Here is a 21,630-nt window from a genome sequence, read left to right on the forward strand (position 1 = left end):
TCCACTTAACTGAAGGGATTTGAAAAATTAATTGAGCATAAAACCTATCTTGATACTTTACCTTATTGGGATCTTCATGTAGTTTGACTTGGTATAAGAGGTTATTTACGCTATTGTCTAGGAAACCTAAATCCTAATTTTGGGTTAGTGGTTGAATTATCATTGGATTGTAACTTGAACCAATTCAATTTCATTGTAAATTATGACCATTTATTTAAGAAACTTAAAAAACATACGTGAATTTGTTACTAGGCCTACATATTTAAATAGAGAATGTATTCTTTCAGTTTTGAGTAATTACTATTGAGGGGTCAGTAGTTAATGAATATCATTTCCTATTGTTTTTATGATTTTATCTTTTGGAAGTTAATTTTCAACTTAAAAATTTGCGAGAATATTCTTCTTGAATGTTTTGGTTTAAATATTTGTACAATTGAGTTATTACTATTGTAGCGTTCAGTTATGTATATTTAAGAAATTCGGCCTTCATTCATTCTTCTTCTTTGAAACTTTTAAACTGTTCAAGAGAGAATTTACTCACATTTTCAAACATCACTTTATTATGAGTAATAAAAATCAGTTATGATATAGTATATAATTGCAAAAACTTGTGACCTATATCTAGATCTCCAGTTTTGGCCTGCTATATAACAATAGGCTTAGCTGCATCCACCTTGCAATACTAAAAAGGTAATGTCTCAACAAATTAATTAATGCAACTAATCCAAAATCAGCCTAAAGTTAATAAAGGCAATAAGTGCGTTCAACCAACCCGTTTAGCCGTATAGGATAGGATAATATTAAAGAGGAAATCATCCTCTTTTAATTCATTTTTAGTATTACTGGACGCGGGGACCTCGATGAGTAAGGACAGAATATGAATTAAAAAAGAGGTTCAACTTTTTTAAACCTTAGCACATGTGAATAGGTTTAATTTGTCGTTTACAGAGGAAGAACAAAAATATGAAAACCAAATTCTTGTTGTATGGAATAGGAAAACTTGAGATTTCATGTTACTAAGCCTACAGAATAGCACGAGTACCACAGTGACAACTTAGTTTGAATAATGCTAATAAAACTATGTGCTATGTAGTAATATATTTGATGACACAGAAAATTGACTATTTAATGTCCAACTTATTGGACATTGAGTTCTTTAACGAATAGGTTACCACCAAAGGATGTGGTGCAGCGGATGAGGCTTTTTCTCACTTAACCAGAAATTTCGGGTTCGAGCCTTGGGTATGAAAAAATCCTTGAAAGGAAGCGCTTCCTCCCAAATGGGGCCCTATGCGGCTCGAATCCGGATATAGTCGGACTCCAATGTGGATACCGGACATCGGGTCGAAAACCAAAAAAAAAAAATAGGTCAAGCATATATATGGGATCTTCCATTCTTAAATCAGATCTCGGATTTGAATTTTAAAAATGCAAAATTATCTCTAGTATGGGCGCTTCTCCCTTAGATAGCGTTACGCAATGTAAAATTGGATTAGAGAAACTAGTGAATTCCAAATATCAGACTATTATACTAAAAAAAAAAAAGTCATAAATTTTAAATTATGAGCTAAAAATGGTTAACGTATCCTATCACAACAATAAAGCGAATTAACTCTCTAATTGGTTTAACACCAAATTCACATGGACCAGAGCTTTACCCCATCAAAACAAAGCTGCTCGAAGTGTGAAACCCCCAGTTTTAGCAGTTAAGAAATTAAAGAAAGAAAAAGATGTGTCTCTTTTTCTTTTTATCTTCTTTAAACTGTCGGCTAATTATTTAATACTAACAACGATAATCATGAGGAATCTAATTTGCTAATAGAACCTTAATGGAAGATAAAGGATTTGCCATATAGTTAAAGCTAATACTCCTATTAACTTAAATAATTATATGACAGAAAGAATGTATTATCCTAATTTATTAGAGACCCTTGCTCTACATTTGTAGGCTATACAACGCAAAATGTTTTAATATGGGTTTCTAGGCCCTTATGTCTCAAATTTAAAAATTCTTTGGATCAAAAGATTAAGCAAAATAATACTATGATGGTTTGGCCAACCGCATTAACTTTGTATAAATTATTATAAATAAATATCATTATTGTGACGGTCTTTGAAGTTGCCTTCCATATAATATTCAATGGTCAATAATTCGTCGGTTATAGTTTGCCGGATTATAGAAGTTGAACACAAATAAACTAAAATTTTAAAATAAAACAATTCGACCAATCTTTATGTATGCTTAACATTTAATTCTGGCAGAAGAAAATGTACATTGATGAAAAATAAAGGAAAAATAAAGGTTTGTTGTAAATATTATATTGTACGTCCATTTTACTTGGCCATTTTGTTAGTGTGGTCATTAAATTTTTATGGCTTGTCTTAGAAGCCATTTTCAACTATGGCTTGTCTTAGAAGTCTTTTTCCTTTTCTATATATAGAGGAGCTTGTTTGTATTGGAGTATATAGAAAGGAATACACAAAACAAAAGTTAGAAGAAACAATTGATATAGTCCTATTGTTTTCTATATATCTCTCTCCGTATATCTTTTGCCTTTTAATTTGAAGTTTAGTCTTTATTTTATATCACGTTATCAGCACGAGACTGCTATCTCGAGCAAATACTTTAAAAGCCTCGAAGGTATTGACTTTCTATTTCCCTTTACTAATGGCAAATCTTACTAAACGTGAATTTGTAGCCTTAGATATATCCGGCAATAGCTATATGTCTTGGATTCTTGATGCCGAGATTCACCTTAATGCGATGGGTCTGGCAAACACCATCAAAGATAAAAATGAGGCAATCAAACCAAGACCGTGCCAAGGCAATGATATTCCTCCGCCATCACCTTGATGATGACTTGAAAATGGAATATCTCACTGTTAAAGATTCTCTTACTCTGTGGAATAATTTAAAAGATAGATATGACCACCTGAAGATGGTCATACTTCCACAAGCACGTTTTGATTGGCTCCATTTAAGGCTACAAGATTTTAAATCTATTAAGACATATAATTCTGTCATGTTTAAAATTATTTCTCAGTTGAAATTATGTGGTGAAAATATCACTGATCATGATATGCTGGAGAAAACATTCTCCACTTTTCCTGCCTCGAGTATGCTCCTGCAGCAGCAATACCGAGAGATGAAGTTCAACAAATATTCTGATCTAATCTCACATCTTCTAGTGGCTGAACAACATAATGAATTATTAATGAAAAATCATGAAAGCCGACCCACTGATACTGCCCCATTCCTGAAGTGAATGAGGCAAATTTTCGCTATTCTAGGCGTGGAAGAGGTCGTGGCCCCAGTCGTGGTCATGGTCGTGGTCGAGGAAGGAATTTTAATCATGATTCTCGTCTTGCACCAAATAATACCCTTCACCACCAGCAGTGTAAAAAGAAGGATGAAAAACATGAAGCTGTGCAAAAGAAAAATTCAGAAAATAAATGCTTCCGATGTGGAGGAAAGGGGCACTGGTCACGTACCTGTCGTACGCCAAAGCACCTAGTTGAGCTGTATCAAGCCTCCCTCAAAAAGGCAGAAAAGAATGCCGAAGCAAATTTTATTTCTGAAGATAATGTTGAGCCCATGCATCTAGATGTGGCAGATTTCTTTGAACTCCTTGAAGGAAAAATAGATCATCTGATCGGTGATGAATCTGTAATAAGTTTAGATATTTTCATCCATGTTGTTACTATTAGCTATAATAGTTATGTTTCCATAGTTATGTATATAAAGTTTGTGTAATGCTTTGTATAATAATAATAATAATAATATCTACTTTCATGTTCACTTTGTCTATTCTTTCATTTTGAAAAATCTATGGAAATTCCTCAAATTTTATTTGGATCAATGAGCAATCATGAAGATATTTGTGTGATTGATAGTGGAACAACGCATGCCATATTCAAAGATGAGAACTACTTTTCTCACTTGCGTAGAAAAAAGGGAAATATTAATACAATTTCTGGCAATTCGAAATTGATTGAAGGCTCCGGAAGAGCTACTATATTTCTGCCTAAGGGGACGAAACTTGTTATAGAAGATGCATTATTCTCTTCTAAATCCCCAAGAAACTTGTTAAGTTTCAAAGATATCCGCCGTAATGGGTATCACGCTGAGACATTAAACGAAATAAATGATGAATATCTTGCCATTACAAAGAATGTCTTCGGCCAGAAATATGTTTTGGAGAAATTACCAACTTTGTCTTCTGGTCTGTATTATGCAAAAATTAGTACAATTGAAGCACACTCGATCGTAAACCAGAAGTTTAATGATTCAAGTACTTTTGTGCTTTGGAATGACCGAATAGGTCACCCTGGATCAATAATGATGAGACGAATTATTGAAAATTCAAATGGGCATCCACTTAAGAACCTGAAGATTCTTGAAAGTGGTGAATTTTCATGTGCCGCTTGTTATCAGGGTAAATTGATAGCTAAGCCATCACCAATGAAAGTTGACATTGAATCCCCTGCCTTTCTAAAACGTATACATGGGGATATATGTGGACCTATTCATCCACCTTGTGGGTCATTCAGATATTTTATGGTCCTAATAGACGCATCTTCAAGATGGTCTCATGTGTGCCTCCTATCGTCTCGCAACCTGGCGTTTGCGAAATTATTGGCACAAATAATACGCTTAAGGGCACAGTTTCCGGATTATCCCATTAAGGCTATACGCCTTGATAATGCCGGAGAATTTACGTCTCAATCTTTTGATGATTATTGTTTATCAGTTGGGATAAAAGTTGAACATCCTGTAGCACATGTTCATACCGAAAATGGTCTTGCTGAGTCATTTATTAAACGACTACAATTGATAACAAGGCCAAAACTTATGAAAACACGGTTGCCCACTACCGTCTGGGGTCATGCTATCTTACATGCAACATCTCTTATTCATCTCAGACCGACTCATTATAATAAATACTCCCCGTCACAATTAGTATTTGGTCATGAACCAAATATTGCTCATCTCCGAATATTTGGTTGTGCTGTATATGTGCCTGTAGCACCACCACAGGCACTAAGATGGGCCCCCAAAGAAGGTTAGGAATATATGTTGGGTTTGAATCACCCTCTATCTTGAGCCATTGACGGGAGATTTATTCACTACCCGATTTGCAAATTGTCGATTTGATGAAACAAATTTTCCACAATTAGGGGGGGAGGGGGGAGAAAAGAAATCAAAAGAGAAATTACGTGGAGAGTTCCATCATTATCTCATTTTGATCCACGTGCCCCCATATGTGAACAGGAGATTCAGAAGATCATTCACTTGCAAAAAATAGCAAATCAAATGCCAGACGCATTTACTGATTTGAAAAGGATAACTAAGTCACATATCCCTGCAGAGAATGTGCCTATCCGAATTGATGTCCCAAAGGGACAATCTACTAGTGTCATAGCCTCTGAATCTCATACACGCTTGAAGCGTGGTAGGCCATTGGGTTCTAAGGATAAAAATCCTAGAAAAAAAAAACACGAAAAATGATCAAAATGACACTATGAAAGAATATCATGAAGATACTCAATATCTCATTAATCCTGAAGATATTAGGGAACCCGAGATTCAAGTAAATAAAGAACTATCATTGAGTTCTTCTGGTGATGGGATATATTTGAATCGATCGAAGATTATGGTGGATAATGTTTTTGCATATAATGTTGCACTAAATATTATGAAAGACATTGAGGATCAGGAACCTCAATCTGTCGAAGAATGTCGACGAAGATATGATTGGCCAAAATGGCAAGAGGCAGTTCAATCAGAATTGAATTCACTTGCCAAACGTGAGGTTTTTGGACCTGTAATCCAAACGCCTAATGGTGTAAAGCCAGTTGGCCATAAATGGGTTTTTGTGCGGAAAATGAATGAGAGAAATGAAATTGTGAGATACAAGGCACGCCTTGTTGCACAAGGATTCTCTCATCGACCTGGTATCGACTATGAAGAAACATATTCACCCGTTATGGATGGCATAACATTTCGATATCTCATCAGTTTAGCTGTACATGAAAACTTTGAAATACATCTGATGGATGTGGTTACAGCTTACTTTTATGGCTCACTTGATAATGAAATCTATATGAAAATTCCTGAAGGCTTTAAAATGCCTGAAGCAATTAGCTCAATGTCTCGGGAGATGTATTCAATCAGATTACAAAGATCATTGTATGGTCTAAAACAATCAGGGCGCATGTGGTACAATCGCCTCAGTGAGTACTTGGTAAATGAAGGTTATATAAATGATGCCATTTGTCCATGCGTTTTTATTAAGAAAACAAAATCAGAGTTCGTTATAATTGTTGTTTATGTTGATGACATAAATCTAATTGGAACTCCAGAAGAGCTCCAAAAGGCGATTGAATATTTAAGGAAAGAATTTGAGATGAAAGATCTAGGAAAAACAAAACTTTGTCTTGGTTTGCAGATTGAACATTTGACAGATGGGATCTTTATCCATCAATCTGCTTATACCGAAAAGGTTTTAAAACGATTTTACATGGATAATGTGCATCCTTTAGGTACTCCAATGGTTGTTCGCTCACTTGAAGTGAGTAAAGATCCGTTCCGACCTTAAGAAGAAAATGAAGAGCTTCTTGGTCCTGAAGTACCATATCTTAGTGCAATTGGTGCACTTATGTATCTTGCTAACGCTACAAGACCTGACATAGCGTTCTCTGTTAATTTGCTAGCAAAATATAGCTCTTCTCCTACACGAAGACATTGGAACGGAGTTAAGCATATATTGCGATATCTGAAGGGAACTAGCGATATGGGTCTGTTTTATACTAACAAATGTAGTACAGATCTTGTTGGTTATGCAGATGCAGGTTATTTATCTGATCCACATAAAGCTCGATCTCAAACAGGCTATCTGTTTACATGCGGAGGTACTGCTATATCATGGCGATTGACAAAGCAACCCATTGTTGCTACTTCTTCAAATCATGCTGAGATAATCGCTATTCATGAAGCAAGTAGAGAATGTGTGTGGTTAAGATCAGTGATTCATTTCATCAGAGAACGATGTGGCTTGAAGTGTGATACAAAAATACCCACATATTATATGAAGATAATGCTGCATGCATAGCTCAATTAAAAGGAGGTTTCATAAAAGGAGATAGAACGAAGCACATTTCACCAAAGTTATTTTTCACGCATGATCTCCAGAAGAATGGTGATATTGATGTGCAACAAATCCGTTCAAGTGACAATCCTGCAGATTTGTTCACCAAATCTTTGCCAACTTCAACTCTTGAGAAGATGATATTCAAGATTGGAATGCGAAGACTCCGACATCTGAATCTTGGTCTTCGTCAGGGGGAGTGAAATACGCGTTGTACTCTTTTTTCCTTAACCAAATTTTGTCCCATTAGGTTTTATTGGTAAGGTTTTTAATGAGGCAGCTCTCAAAGCGTATTACTAGATATGTGTACTCTTTTTTCCTTCATTAGGACTTTTTCCCACAGGGTTTTTCCTAATAAGGTTTTAATGAGACACATCATCTATTAATGGACATCCAAGGAGGAGTGTTGTAAATATTATATTGTATGTCCATTTTACTTGGCCATTTTGTTAGTGTGGTTATTAAGTTTTTATGGCTTGTCTTAGAAGCCATTTTCAACTATGACTTGTCTTAAAAACTTTTTTTCTTTTCTATAAATAGAGGAGCTTGTTTGTATTGGAATATATAGAAAGGAATACACAAAACAAAAGTTAGAAGAAACAATTGATATAGTCCTATTGTTTCCTATATCTCTCCGTATATCTTTTGCCTTTTAATTTGAAGCTTAGTCTTTATTTTATATCAAGGTTGTTGTTATGCCTTTTTCAGACTTGTAATATACGCGTAAGGAAGTGACCTTCCATTATTATTTTTTTCTTTTTCTTCAAACATATTTGTAGCTTTTTCTTCTCCATCTGTAGGATAATTCTTGATTGATAACCATATTACGTGGAAATGACTCAAATGCCTATATGGCACGTGTTGACTATACACCAACAACATATATCATAATTTGTCATTTTGAATGAAGCCACGCTGATTAAGTACCCCCTTTTCCGGTACTTCTTGTGCGACTATACATTTTTTTCACAACGGTGCTATTCATGCCAACTTTATGTACTTTGACAATTTTACTGGTACCTTCTACTTTTTATCGGTAAATTTCTCATCCTGTTCTTAGAAAATTCACAATCCAATTGGTAATTTTTTTTTCTTGAGGACAAAAAGTTAGCCCCACAATAGCGTTGATTACTAATACTCAGTTTTAGTTGTATTTCGTTTTTTTTCCTTTTCGAGTCTCTAATATTTAAGTTCTTGAATAAGATAGATTGATTAAATTAAACACTGACTATAAGCGATGTGCACGTCAAGTAGTCCGACGGAGATACAACAAACCTGGGTCTTAATTAGTAATTTGAATTTTATTATCAGAACACATTGTAATGTTTGTTTGATTATATATTAGTTTTGTTGGTCAAAGAATCTAAAATTTGAGGATTATTCCTAAAGATGTAAGGCTACCTACCTGACTTATGCTACAGTTGGAAATTCTGGTTTTTCATGTACCAAATGAATTGATTCCTGTAGGAATATTTGGTAATGATAATAGTTGATTTTGTCGACCCCAAATTTCTAGGACTCTAGAAAGTCTAATTAAACGTGGAAGTTTTGAACATTTTTATTTCAGTAAATAGCTGTGAATAGAGGGATTTCAACTATATATTATGACCTCAAAATCTGGATCAGACATTTTGTCTATTTTTATGATTTACCACTTCAAACCCTTGTCATTAATTAAAGAGGTCTTTTGTGTGGTGATAGTTGATATAAGTGCATGGCGCCGACATTAGTTGATGTTGGTGTTGTGGATGAATGGAATTGTTGAGCTGTCATTTTTGTAGAGATTTTTTTAATAGACATCGTAATAATAATAATTTTGTTAAAAATGTTATTCATTTAGATCTGTTCAGACCTATTAAGTGATTATAACATTAAAAAAAGGCACCTAATGGCCAAGATTCATACATTAATGACTAATAGTCTGTTTGGTCAAGCTTCTAAAATCAGCTTATTTTAAAAAGTACTTTTCAAAAAAATACTTTTGGCAAAAAATAATTTGTGTTTGGCCAATTAATTAAGAAAACACTTTTGAGCAGCAATTAGTGTTTGACCAAGTTTTTAAAAAGTGCTTCTATTTATATTTTTCTCAAAAATATTTTTCAAAAAAGTGCTTTTGGGCAAAAACTGTTTTTTCAGCTTCTGAAAAACTGCTTCTGCTACTCCCCAGAAGCAAAAGCTCGGCCAAACACCTCACTTTTTTTCAAATAAATACTTATTGAAAAAATAAGTACTTTTGGGGGAAAATAAGCTTGGCCAAACAAGCTATAAGATTAAGACATCTGATAAACGATGTTAAAATACTCATTTGATTTACAATTCACGGTTGTTTAAAAATAGAAATATTTTAATTAAACATATTAATTAACTGTTTTGCCTCCTCTCTTGCACAGTTAATTTTATTTTTTTTCCTCCAAATTTTCCCACCAATAATTCCATCTCAAGTTGTACTAAACGTGTTTAGCAATTTTTTTTTGTGTTCCACCAATGAAGAGCAATTTATCTTCTCCTTTTTTTTATCTTGTCAATCTAACTATTACTATTTAGTAATGTGCAAACTTGTTCAATTTATATTATGTCGACTGCCCTAGCTATATATGAAGAGAATAGTTCATATATATAGTAAACTTTGTCACTTTTAAGTTCATTTTCTCTCTCCTTTTAAACCGTAAACATGACCGTAATTAGAGACTAGAGAAAAAGTACGTACGTTAATTGCGGGCAAATCATTTTTATCTTTGATTTGTCATTTGTGGCACGGGATATTCCAATAACAAATTAAGCTTTTTAACATGCGTCACAAATCAAATCTCATACTTCTACCAGCCTAGTTGTACTAGCTAGAAACCAGTGTGTCCCCTTCTTTTATTTTCCTTCATTAAATCACTACTTGTCTTTTCACCTGTCCCATCTTTTGCTCTCCCTCCTGCAATAATTTTCTCCCCATCACATGATTTTTGTTCAATTTAATTTTTAAATGACAAATTGAATTTTTGTCAAACTCAATTATCATAAAATATATTAAAAGTATTACTCCCTGCATAAAAGTTGGTATAGTTAATCAAAAATATTTGGCGTGAGTTATTTGAGTTTTTTATACAAATAGCAGGCTGGATTTATTGTTTAATTTTTTCAGCCGATATACATGAATTATATATTGATTTTACAGAATTACGCATGAACTATATAATTGATATATCTATTGGCTATTTTTAATTTAAGCAATTGAGTGAACGATTATTTTTGTGAAGAAATTAAACCGTGATACTTCAGTTTTCTCTATTACTCTTTTCCTTCTAGATGGCATACCTTTGTCTCGTTGTAAGACATTGTCACCTAAAAAATCGAAAAACAAGTTGTGAACTGGGATGTGTTTAGGTAAAGTGATAACAATAATAATGGTTGGCAAATGGACTGCCAAATTCTCTTGGACAAAATAAGTTATTAAGTCAATGTTGCTATTAGGATTCGACAAAGAAATCCCACCAATTTGTGTTGATCTGAAAGACATTTGCCACACATACAATCATGTATGATAATTAATTAAAGTCAACTTTATAATTTAATGACAGCAAAAAGCCATTAAATCGGAAAATCGCTCCAGAAGTCCTAAATCTATTGATTCTCAGTTCTCAACCTTCCAGAAATATTGAAACACGGTTTTCACGTTGAAAAGGAATTACCAAATTTTCTTCTTTCATTTTAATTACTAACTGTTTTTTTTTTTTTTATTAAACTAACTGCTGTTATTTAAACTAGAAATGCAATAACATTCTGTAATATAATATGGTTTTGGTTGTTATCTAACAAATTCGCACAAAATCAGAGTTTTAATAACGAAACGCCATGTTACAGTCTTTTCCTATAACAGCCAAGGATTTTTTTTATTTTTTTTGACAATAACAACCAATTAATAATCAAATGTTTATGTTCTAATCTCTCTTATACTCGCAGAATTAAAAGTCATTACTATTTTAAAAGCGTGTTTTTTGGAGGAAGGAACTTTATTCTCTTTGTGATATTTTGAGGGGAGGCTGATAGCATAGACAATTTTTTGTGCAAGTGATATCTATCTATTAATGGCCGTTTGGACATGAATTGTTTTCATTTTCTTAAAGGAAAAACAAATATGTATTGGTTATATGTTGAAATGATTTTTGGTTAGTTTCTCGAGATGAGTTTTTTCAAAACTTAAACCAACTTTTCAAGTGATTTTTTTCCCACCACAGAACTTCACTTTTTCAAGTGAAATGCATGTCTAAAATTCTAAACACAACTTCTAACTTCGAATACTATCATTTTGCAACTTCAACCTCAAAATTCTTATTTTTTGGACTCCAACCAGATCTATTTCCAAACGGCTACTAACACAACTTGACTTGTATAAATGTAGGTACGAGTCTGAAACTATAGAGCTTCTAAGGTTTTCTTTCTTATTCAAAATTGATGTTTATTTTGCATTAATTTCAAGCGGTATCAAACTATTGATGAATGTTTTCAGCAAAGAGGTGTTCCGTCACAGGGGATAGGACTTCTAGACTGAATATCCCACCAATGTTACAAAAATATTTATAGAAATCAATGTGATTAATCAGATTAGATGTTGATCGAAGGAGACAGTGAAATATTACTGGGGCATATTCATGGATTGCCTTGCTAATAATTGGATTTGCATACGAACAATTGAGTTTGGTAGGTGAAAGATTCTATATTTTGTTTTGCTTTTATCACATCAATCAATCTTTCTATTCTTTTCATTTTCTATCTCATCATTTGAAGGTCTAATCTTTATTAGAATTAATTAAAGTAGTAGCAGAATAGATAGATAGACACTCCTTTGATAGAGGTGCCAATTTCTCTACGAAAACTCAACGTTTTGTACCCACGAAAATGCCCGATCTTAGGTTAATAACTATTTGTCCTAATTTAATTGTTTGCATTGCGTACTGTTTATTAGCTTTCTATGATTTTAGCTTTTTAACACTTTTTGTTTTCTTTTATTGATCCTAAACAACTAAAATACGTATTTTTTACTATTTAATTACTACTATTACAATCCTTATTTAGTAGGTTTGTCATCTTAATATTTTAGGCGTTGCATATACGATATTATGTGTTATTTCATGATACCACATTGTGATGTGTTGCATATACAGTAACTAAGACTCTTCAACAGAAATTTCAAAAGAGAATATTAAATATCATTCTTTGCCATAAATAGAATTTGGCGAAGTGCACGTAGTTTAGAACAATTGGATAGTAACGTAACAACATTAATGAATAAGTCATTTAATAATTCCAGTCTTAGCTCAGGCCCATTATCTATTCTATTTCAGAACTTTAATTTGTCCCTCACTGCAAAAATTTTAGGGCAATTCGCACTTTTGGGCGGTCTTTAAATTTTGCCCCTCATATTTATGGTCTTTAAATATCGACTAAAATTTATGGGTTTCGGGTTCGAACCTCCACTCAGTTAAAAATTTAAAAAAAAAATCACAAGGCAGAGTTTGAATTTCGCTATGCCCCATCCGGTAGATTTTTAGTTATGTTTAACTAAAAGTATGCCGGAGGGGACAGACTTTGGCTTGAGGCATATATTTTAATTTTTTTACTTTTCAAGGTAAACTTTTAGTTATGCCTTAACTAAAAGTGTGCCCATAAGACATAACTTAAGACGGAACTTTTCCTTAAGACATAACTAAAAGTTTGCCTTATAAGGCAAAATCTATGCCTTAATGAAAAGTTCTTGCCTTATGTCTTATGGGGCATACTTTTGGTTATGCCTTAACTAAAAGTCTGCCCTATAAGGCATAACTAAACTATGCTTTAAGGAAAAGTTCTGCCACATGGGGCATAACCAAAAGCCTGCCCCATAAGGCATAAGTATGCTGGGGCCGGCATAACTTTAGTTATTCCTTAAGAAGTGTATGCCGGATCTCCTTAAGAAGTGTATGCTGGATCCGGCATACACTTCCCCCAGCCCTGCTTTGCGAAATTATTTTTTTAATTTATGTCTGAGCGGGAGTTCGAACCCAAAACCTCAGGTATTTATCCACCTTTCCAAGCGAAGGACAAAACTTAAAGATCACAAATATGAGGGGCAAAATTTAAAGACCACCCCAAAAGAATGAAAATTTTATCCATTGGGGTTGACTCTTGAGATATTGAGCCCACTAAGACTTGCAGCCCATGTCTAGTCGGCCTACTTAGTTTTGCCAGTTTTGGGCTATGGCCTATATGGTTGACAGACGAACGCGACATATTTACGCAAATGTCCCTTTTCAGGTTATCCTTTAGATCGTATCATTATTTTTAAAAGTTGTGCAAATATAACTCTCAAATTGACAAAATATTAGACTAACGTCTAAATCAACAACTTTTAGACCGTGGTTTAATGTTTTGTCATAATATTTCAATTTACTCAAAAACAATCTATAGAACATTGCTTAAAAAGTTCATAAATTACAAGGGAAATGAAAAAAAAATGATCATTTACTAAACATTAATAAGGAACAATGTGAGAAAAAAATTGGATTATGTCCGCGTTATCTTTGGATGAAGCAACAGGTTGGAATTTAAGACCTTGTCCATATCTGGGGCCTACCTACATTAGAAATTAAGATCCACCAAGACTACTCCTTGCACAAGCCCATGTCAAAGGGATCGTCCAATAATCACGAGGTCAAACTTAGCACTGTACTATTAAGGATTCAAATTCAAGTGGTCTTCTGACTATTATTGTCCCCTATAACTTTCTTTGTTCTCCTGTTAACTATGTTAGAATAGGGCAGTTTGCACGATTGTCCTTCATACGGACTGGTCTTTAATTTTTGGCCCTCAATTCGCTGGTCTTTAATTTTTGTCTTTCGCTTAAAAAGGTGACCGAAAATACTCTGAGGTTCTGGGTTCGAAACCCAGCAAAGTCGAAATTAATAATAATTTCGCAAGGCATAGGTTCATAGAAACTTATGCCTATTCTGGCGAAGTTATATAGAACCTATACCGGAGACAGCAGACTTTGTCTTGTAAGGCAAAGTCTGACTTTAGTTATGCCTTAAGACACTTTTTTAAGCGAAGAACAAAAAATTAAAGACCACCCAAAAGAAGGGAAACCCGCGCAAAAAAATCGATAATCTTGATATATTGCTAATGGACAAAACAAGACGGTATTTGGGTGAAGAAGAAAAGGGCTTTGTGCAGATGTTGTTGGTCCATCTGTTAGTATAAGATGAGCCCATTAGTCTCATTCTCAGACCCAAACCCGAATATTCGTTTCTCTTCCCGCTCGTTCTTCCCACTTTCAAATTTGTGCACACTTTTTAATTTCCAAGAACCAAATCACAGAGACAAGATATTTTCAACGTTACAATTAGAAATTAGCATAATCATGACTTCTCGAGCAGGTATGGTACAAATAAATTCTCAGATACATTTTCCATCTAGATTAATACTAACATGGTGGAATTTGAAATGCAGTTGATTTATGGGCAGAACTCATAGCTGATGAACAACACCAGTTTGATCATCCCTCTGAACAACCTCAAGAACCAAATATTGCTGTTGTATATCGACGACAAAAAACCAATATTATTACTCCCAAAGATGCTCAAGGGTTAATTCTTTTTTCCATTCTCCATTTTTATTGGTTTGGTGGTATGTGAAGGTTTTTTTTAATTTAAAATTTGATTTGTTTTTGCAGGAGGGAATCAACTTCAACTTCTGGTAATGAAAAAAGGCTGAGTTTTCTACCTGTTAAACGAATCAGTTGGAATCGTTCCCTTTCCACCAGGTTTTGCCTTTTCCCCTAATTTTCTACTAGTATTTTTTTTCTTCCATTAACGTTACTTTTTTTACAAGCATGAAATCAAAATTACTCACTTTGGGTACACTTAAAAGGATTATGCTTTATTATATTGTAATGGTAATAATCTGGATAAGGATATTTAGGAAGTATATAATACTTTGATTTACTGAAACAAGCAACAGTTTAGTCTAATCATTGGTCTAGTAATTGGTGCTGTTGACTCGTATGCTAAGCTTATCAAGATAGTTGTGACCATAAAGGGCAAAAAATCCTAGAATTTCTTGTGAAAATCCGTGGTACCAACTTAGTGCCAGGTTACTGTTTTTAATACATTACTTACCTTCCCTATTCAAAACAACATTTTCTTGAATTTCTTAGATAAGGGTTCGAGCCGTGGAAACAGCCTCTTGCAGAAATGCAAGGTAAGGCTGCGTACAATAGACCCTTGTGGTCCGGCCCTTCCCCGGACAAAGAAGGGGAGCCTTGGCGTAACTGGTAAAGTTGCTGCCATGTGACCAGGAGGTCACGGGTTCGAGCCGTGGAAACAGCCTCTTGCAGAAATGCAAGGTAAGGCTGCGTACAATAGACCCTTGTGGTCCGGCCCTTCCCCGGACCCCGCGCATAGCGGGAGCTTAGTGCACCGGGCTGCCCTTTTTCTTAGATAAGGGGAAGCTCAAATAAGTTAATCTACAATTTAATGCTATAAGTATTGAGATCAAGGTCAACAATCATTGTAATAAGAAAACCAACAAAAGGGATGAAGTAACATGGAATCTTTTAGTATAGCAGATCCCACAACCGACCCCCTCCCCACCCAAAAAAGAACGAAAGGGAGATTATAAAGAAGAGAAAACAGAAACTTTGTAACTATGTTGGCAAGTTTCAAAAATAAGGATGCTTATGCACTGAGGCCCTATAGTTGAAATCACATTATAGTGTTTTACATACTTGTAACTTATCCTCTCCTAAGAAGTTGTTAGCTATGATGATTTTTTTCCAGTTGCTGCAAAAGTCACTATCAGCTGATTTGGTATATGCAACCTTCTTTGACGTTTTGATCAATGTAAATAATCCGATGTCCATTAAGCTGTTGACTTTCTACATCTTATCATAATGTGTAGTTTATGAATAAGATGGCGACGAACAATCAGCAATTTTGGGGGAATGTTTCCTGCGAGAAGCTTAAAGGTTGTCTAAAGTTCATTTAGCCGAGCCCTTGCCTCCAACGCGTAGGCAGATATAAATTGTATATTATATTTTATATCGTCATTTCAGCTAGAAATAAGCTCTTCCAAAATTGAGACTTTAGCTATGTGTTTGAGAATGGGATTCAAGAAAACTGTAAGCTCACTGGCGGAAACATATTGCCAGAACAATACAAAGTTTATGTTTTTATTAACTGCAAAGAAAATATGTCTTGTCTATCGATTTCTCATTTGGTCAACAAAATGGGTGTAAGACTCGGAGATGTATAAGTTCTCTGATTTTTCTTTATATTTAGTCTCCTTTTAAGAGCTTTTTTCTGAGTGCCCCAAGTTGATAGATTTACTTGGCTTTTGCATTTACTGTTTAATCGATCCGTAACCCCTTCCCACCTGGTCATCTAACATGGTAATTCCTAGTACATACTTCCTCTTTCTTTGTCATATTTGCAAATTCTCGTTAGCTATTCGTTTCTTCCACTTTATTCTTTCGTAACGAGGGACTTTTTCCTTTTATTTTTTTGACAGAGGGAGAACCAGCATTGCTGCTGTGTGTGCCGAATTACATCCTCAACAAAAGAAGCCTGGACGAAAAGCAAAACCACCTCTTCCAAGGGTAACTTTTTGAAAGATTTTCCAAACTCCCACAAATCCACATTGTAGATTGTACTTGTTGTTTCTTTTCAAAAAGCACCAGCTAGCTAATATTTTGTTACTTACAAAATCAAATCTCTATTTCTAATTGTTCATACTTTGTAGGGGAAAAAGGTTGAAGCTCCGAACTACGATAAGGAGCGAGCATATTTTCAAGAAGTGGATGAGTTTGAACTAATGGTGGAAAGCCCCTCCCCAAACAAATACAGTACATGGACTGTGGGCATCCAAACTGATGATATCGTTATATCACGCCTGTCCTCAGTATTACAGAAATGGTTGATTTCAAAGAGACTTAACGATAGCTATGCACCCCCAGCTTCATTATCGAAGATATTAGAAACCCCAGCCTCACGCAAAGAATCTGCTTATGGATTTATTTGTGGATCCTCAAATTTGAAAACCCCAGAGAAAACATCATTGCGAATTCCCTCTGGTTTGTACTCCACCCAGAATAAACGCATTGGTTCTACAAATGAAAATGTGTCCACAGGGAAGCCTTTATCAGAAAGAGACATTGGAGAAATATGTCCCATGGATGAGGAAGGTTGCGAAGATATCGATGTAGCTGTTAGTAAACTATCTCTAACTTCCAGGCCTTCTTCAGTGGATGGTCACACTTGGGATCCATTTTTGGCTCTATTGGCAGCATGTGGACAGTCTGCTCCTTTAACACTATTCGAGATATTATCAAAGTATTGGTGCGGCTCCTACTCAAATCTAGTATCTTCTCTTTACCGCTTTTGGTACTTGTGGAGTAGCGAGTTTAACAGGATTTTTTGTTTCAGCTGATACAGTGATCACTAGATATTTTCAAATCTTCGTTCTGAAAAACTTTAACAAGGAATTACTCAATTAATTTATAGTTGCAACTTGCAAGAAAGATGTTGTCCACCTTGGTACTCTAAGAACTCAGATCTGCCTGACGCTGCTTAATTCTATATCTCCTTTTTTATTTTATGGTGAGAATGCTTCTGAAATGGTGCTTTTGAACCATGTAACAAGACAGATAAGGATAAATATCGATATGGATTCCCTTGACTGGCACACCTTTTGGCTTAGTACTGTTATGAACTTTGAGCTATATCTGAGTGGCTATCTAGTTAATAGTTTGTATAATGTGACCTTATCAATCAGTACCCATTCCTTTTCATGAAGGATCCGATTCATATTTGTGTTGGCAGTAAACTTAATTCAGTCCGATCTTGCTCTTAATCTTAACTTCTCTAAGCATCTAGTTTCCTAAATTGAACTCTGTCAAATGCAGTGAGACACAAACAATTACCAAGGTTGGTGAAGGCACATATGGAGAGGCATTTAAGGTTGGCGAAAATGTCTGCAAAATTGTCCCTTTTGATGGAGATTTTCGAGTAAATGGAGAACTTCAAAAGGTATCCAGTTCAATTATATTTTTTGCGCATTTGAATAGGTTCCAATTCCATTAAATTGAGATATGGCCTAAGTAACTTCCATCAGCAAAATAAAGTTAGTGTCTTAGGATGATCATAGGATCAGCAAAATATTTAAGTCACTGATTCGAAATCTGTGTTTTGATACATTTCAGAAATCAGAAGAATTACTTGAGGAGGTCATACTCTCTGGTACACTTAATAGCTTAAGAGCTCATGAGGGTCATCTCCTGAATTCCTGTTCCACCTTTATACAGACAATGGAGTAAGTTTCATATATTCTTAGTTATCTTAAAGCAATTTTGCTTGGTTCTTTTTCTGAACCTCTATTTCAAGACAAAAACTGCGTTTTGGAGCATCTAAAGGTCCTGTCTGATTTAAGTTGCCTTTCGTGGTTTAAGCTTATACTTATCCTCAGAATCTGTCATGCAAACTGCGCCCTCTGCTAGCTAATGAGGAGTAATTGTTGTAGAAACCTTATCGGTAATAAGTCTGGAATAAGCATCCATATATAACTGTCACCTCTAGTGACTGATACAGTGAGAAGTAAAAATGAAGTTTCTCCTGCGTGCTGTTATGTGCACTCTCAAATGCATACTATTTCTTAGAATAGGAGATAATTAGTTGTCGACCTCTTATTTACAATTGGTTTCACCTTTCTGCAGCATGAGGGTGTGCCAAGGCCATTATGATGCATCTCTATTGAAAGCATGGGAAGACTGGGATGGGAAGCATGGTTCAGAAAATGACCATCCTAAGGAATTTCCAGAAAAGCAGGTTCCTTGCAAAGCAAATTTACTCCTTTTCCCTAATTGCTAATAGTTGTCTCCCATTGTTCATCTGTTGTTTGAGTGGATCTTGTGTTTAGACAGATTGATTGTTTTTTCGCAGCTAGAGGATAATTTACTTAGACATTTTTTAAGTGCCCACTGACTAAAACTGTTACATACCTGCCAGTGCTATGTTGTGTTCGTTCAAGAACATGGAGGAAAAGATCTTGAAAGTTTTGTGCTTTTAAACTTTGACGAAGCCAGGAGTTTATTGTCCCAGGCAAGTGACTAGATATTTTTGTTGTCGTTGTTAACCAACTTTATCATTCATTATCAAATGCTCAACTGCAAAATCTGAACTCCAGATAACTCTTGCTTTGGCTGTGTCTGAGGCCGCATATGAATTTGAACATCGCGATTTGCACTGGTTCGTCTTTCCATGTGTTTATTTTGTTCATCATATTTTACAATCTAGAGTGGGACACTGCTTTGTTCTGCTTGTATGTGCGCTAACAATTTTCTTATTATAGGGGAAATATTCTATTAAGTCGGAAAGGTTTAGATACAGTGCAATTCAGTCTCGAGGGAAGAGATATACATGTCAGAACATATGGATTATCGGTTTCGATAATTGACTTCACTCTTTCAAGGATAAATACAGGTGATCACCCGTCCTGTTTCTCCCTTCACGATCTTTTACTTGAATTGACTAGAGATCCTTAGCCCTTTATCTACATACTGACCACAGGCGAAGACATACTCTTCCTGGATCTGTCATCAGACCCTGAACTCTTTGAAGGTCCGAAAGGAGATAAACAGGTATGAAGCAAAAGAAGTCCCATGTGTCTTCAGGTGGTTTGGTACATATTACTTTCATTGTCTTGTGGCATGTTTGCAGTCCGATACATACAGGAAAATGAGAGATGTCACCGGCGAATTTTGGGAAGGAAGGTATAAATACTAGTCCCTTCACTTTCAATTAACAAATCTTTTCAGAGGTAGAAAATTGTCTTTGGCTTATCAGAATAGTGTATTTTCTTCCATTTCAAAGTTTATGATTGCCACATAACTATTGCGGATTCTTCAGTCTAAATATATATTTGCATCTTGAAATTTGGAATCCACCACTCAAATAACATCCTATGTTGTGTAACCTGCTGTTAGAGAATTTGAATTGAACCAAAATTACAACTGTGCATGTTCTTTTATCTCTGTAATCAGTTAGCTTTAGCTGCTTAATGACCTTTGACACACTATTGGTGGCCAGTTTTATAAATCAAGGAAACCATCAGGGGTGGAGGCTTTCCTGTTTAATGGTGTTTTCTAGGCGAGGTTGATGGGCCTTCTAGTACTAGAGCATTTGTATGCTTTAGACTGCCAAAGATGGATTATTATTGTTTTTTTGCCATAACACCATGGATTGGTCTGTTTTTTTTTTTTTTTTGTCATAACACTTGTTGATAAATGGAGTACCATTTTATTACGGCGTGGCTGAATTTGAGACCTCAGACCTAGCATCTAAGAAGTATCTTTTGCATGTAAAATCACCAAGGCCTTAGTGACTGGATTATTTGTCTATGGATTTTGACTTTTTGCCTTCTTTCTTTTTTATTTGTGTGTACAGTTTCCCCAAGACAAATGTGCTATGGCTACAATACTTGGTTGACATACTGCTGCTAAAGAAAACATACGTGAGTATTCTACAAATTGGTTCCATATTATCAGTTCATATAACCTTGTCGAAACTGTATAGTACTATGAGTGGGTAGTACGTCCTCATTTTATGCAAATTGACTTTTAATTTGTTCCTCATATATGCTGTATTTATGGGATTACACTGGGTTTTTTGTTGTTGTATATGCTGTATTTGGCTGGTATATGAGTCTAGTTGCTGCAATTTCAGCTGCATGCAGTTCGATATTCCAATAGTTGATTTTGACCACGTAATTCCACCTTCTTCAAAGACACAAACATAAAAATCAAAATCAACTGATTGGTCAATCTCCTTCTATTGCTATCCTTTTGTCTGATAGTACTTGATTATTTGGGATTTAAATCAAGCTCATAATATATTCTTTCTTGGTTCAAAGTTAAGTGACCTAGCATCATGAAAATGTTGCAGGAAAGGACCTCCAAAGATGAGAGGGATCTACGTTCTCTGAAAAAGCGCCTGAATAGCTATGGTTCAGCAAGAGAAGCAACATCAGATCCTTTCTTTTCTGACATGTTCATCAACCTCCACCATTGACTGGCAAAACCCCCAAAGAAAATAAGGTATTTGCTGTGACTGTGCTCTTCTTCCAGGAATCTGAAAGTGCACTTTCTGTAGGAGGTTTTTGTATCAAGAAACCAACTTGGTTTCCCATGACAAGCATTAGAAACATAAATTGCTTCTTTTCCTTTTCTTCTTGTCTGCATCTTATTTCATTTTTCTTCTCTGTCATATTTTGGATTGTAAATGTAACGTTAAGACCCCGTAGTACATCTCAAATAGTTGGGATATGATAAGCATCCCTCATAAGACGTTGAATTCGCGAGCTTGCCAATTTTGGAATATTTATGATTTCCCCCCGTACGTCTAAGCCTTGATGGTATAGTTATCTGTCTATGTGTCACTGAGAGGTAACCCGCATTCATGGAATAGTT

General features: G+C 35.0%; 1 protein-coding gene across 1 annotated transcript; it reads left to right on the forward strand.

The window, feature by feature from the left end:
* The first annotated feature begins 14,366 nt into the window (after positions 1-14,366).
* Positions 14,367-21,559, forward strand: LOC132598504 (serine/threonine-protein kinase haspin homolog). The gene is made up of 15 exons (XM_060311425.1): positions 14,367-14,548; positions 14,622-14,757; positions 14,845-14,934; positions 16,680-16,767; positions 16,911-17,506; positions 18,073-18,196; positions 18,370-18,479; positions 18,880-18,991; positions 19,172-19,264; positions 19,350-19,411; positions 19,515-19,645; positions 19,733-19,803; positions 19,883-19,935; positions 20,609-20,675; positions 21,107-21,559. The coding sequence occupies exons 1-15, from the start codon at positions 14,374-14,376 to the stop codon at positions 21,230-21,232; spliced, it is 2,034 nt and encodes a 677-aa protein (XP_060167408.1). The 5' UTR covers positions 14,367-14,373; the 3' UTR covers positions 21,233-21,559.
* The last annotated feature ends 71 nt before the right edge of the window (positions 21,560-21,630 follow it).

This window comes from Lycium barbarum, chromosome 6 (genome assembly GCF_019175385.1).
Source record: "Lycium barbarum isolate Lr01 chromosome 6, ASM1917538v2, whole genome shotgun sequence".
In the NCBI taxonomy this organism is placed as follows: domain Eukaryota; kingdom Viridiplantae; phylum Streptophyta; class Magnoliopsida; order Solanales; family Solanaceae; genus Lycium; species Lycium barbarum.

What these genes read in the sequence shown, in the direction of transcription:
- LOC132598504 (XM_060311425.1), top strand. Translation starts at nt 14,374, where the DNA reads ATGAGCCCATTAGTCTCATTCTCAGACCCAAACCCGAATATTCGTTTC. An exon ending in TAAATGGAGAACTTCAAAAG is followed by an intron (nt 18,197 to 18,369) that starts GTATCCAGTTCA and finishes GATACATTTCAG; the next exon opens with AAATCAGAAGAATTACTTGA. An exon ending in TGCTGCTAAAGAAAACATAC is followed by an intron (nt 20,676 to 21,106) that starts GTGAGTATTCTA and finishes AAAATGTTGCAG; the next exon opens with GAAAGGACCTCCAAAGATGA.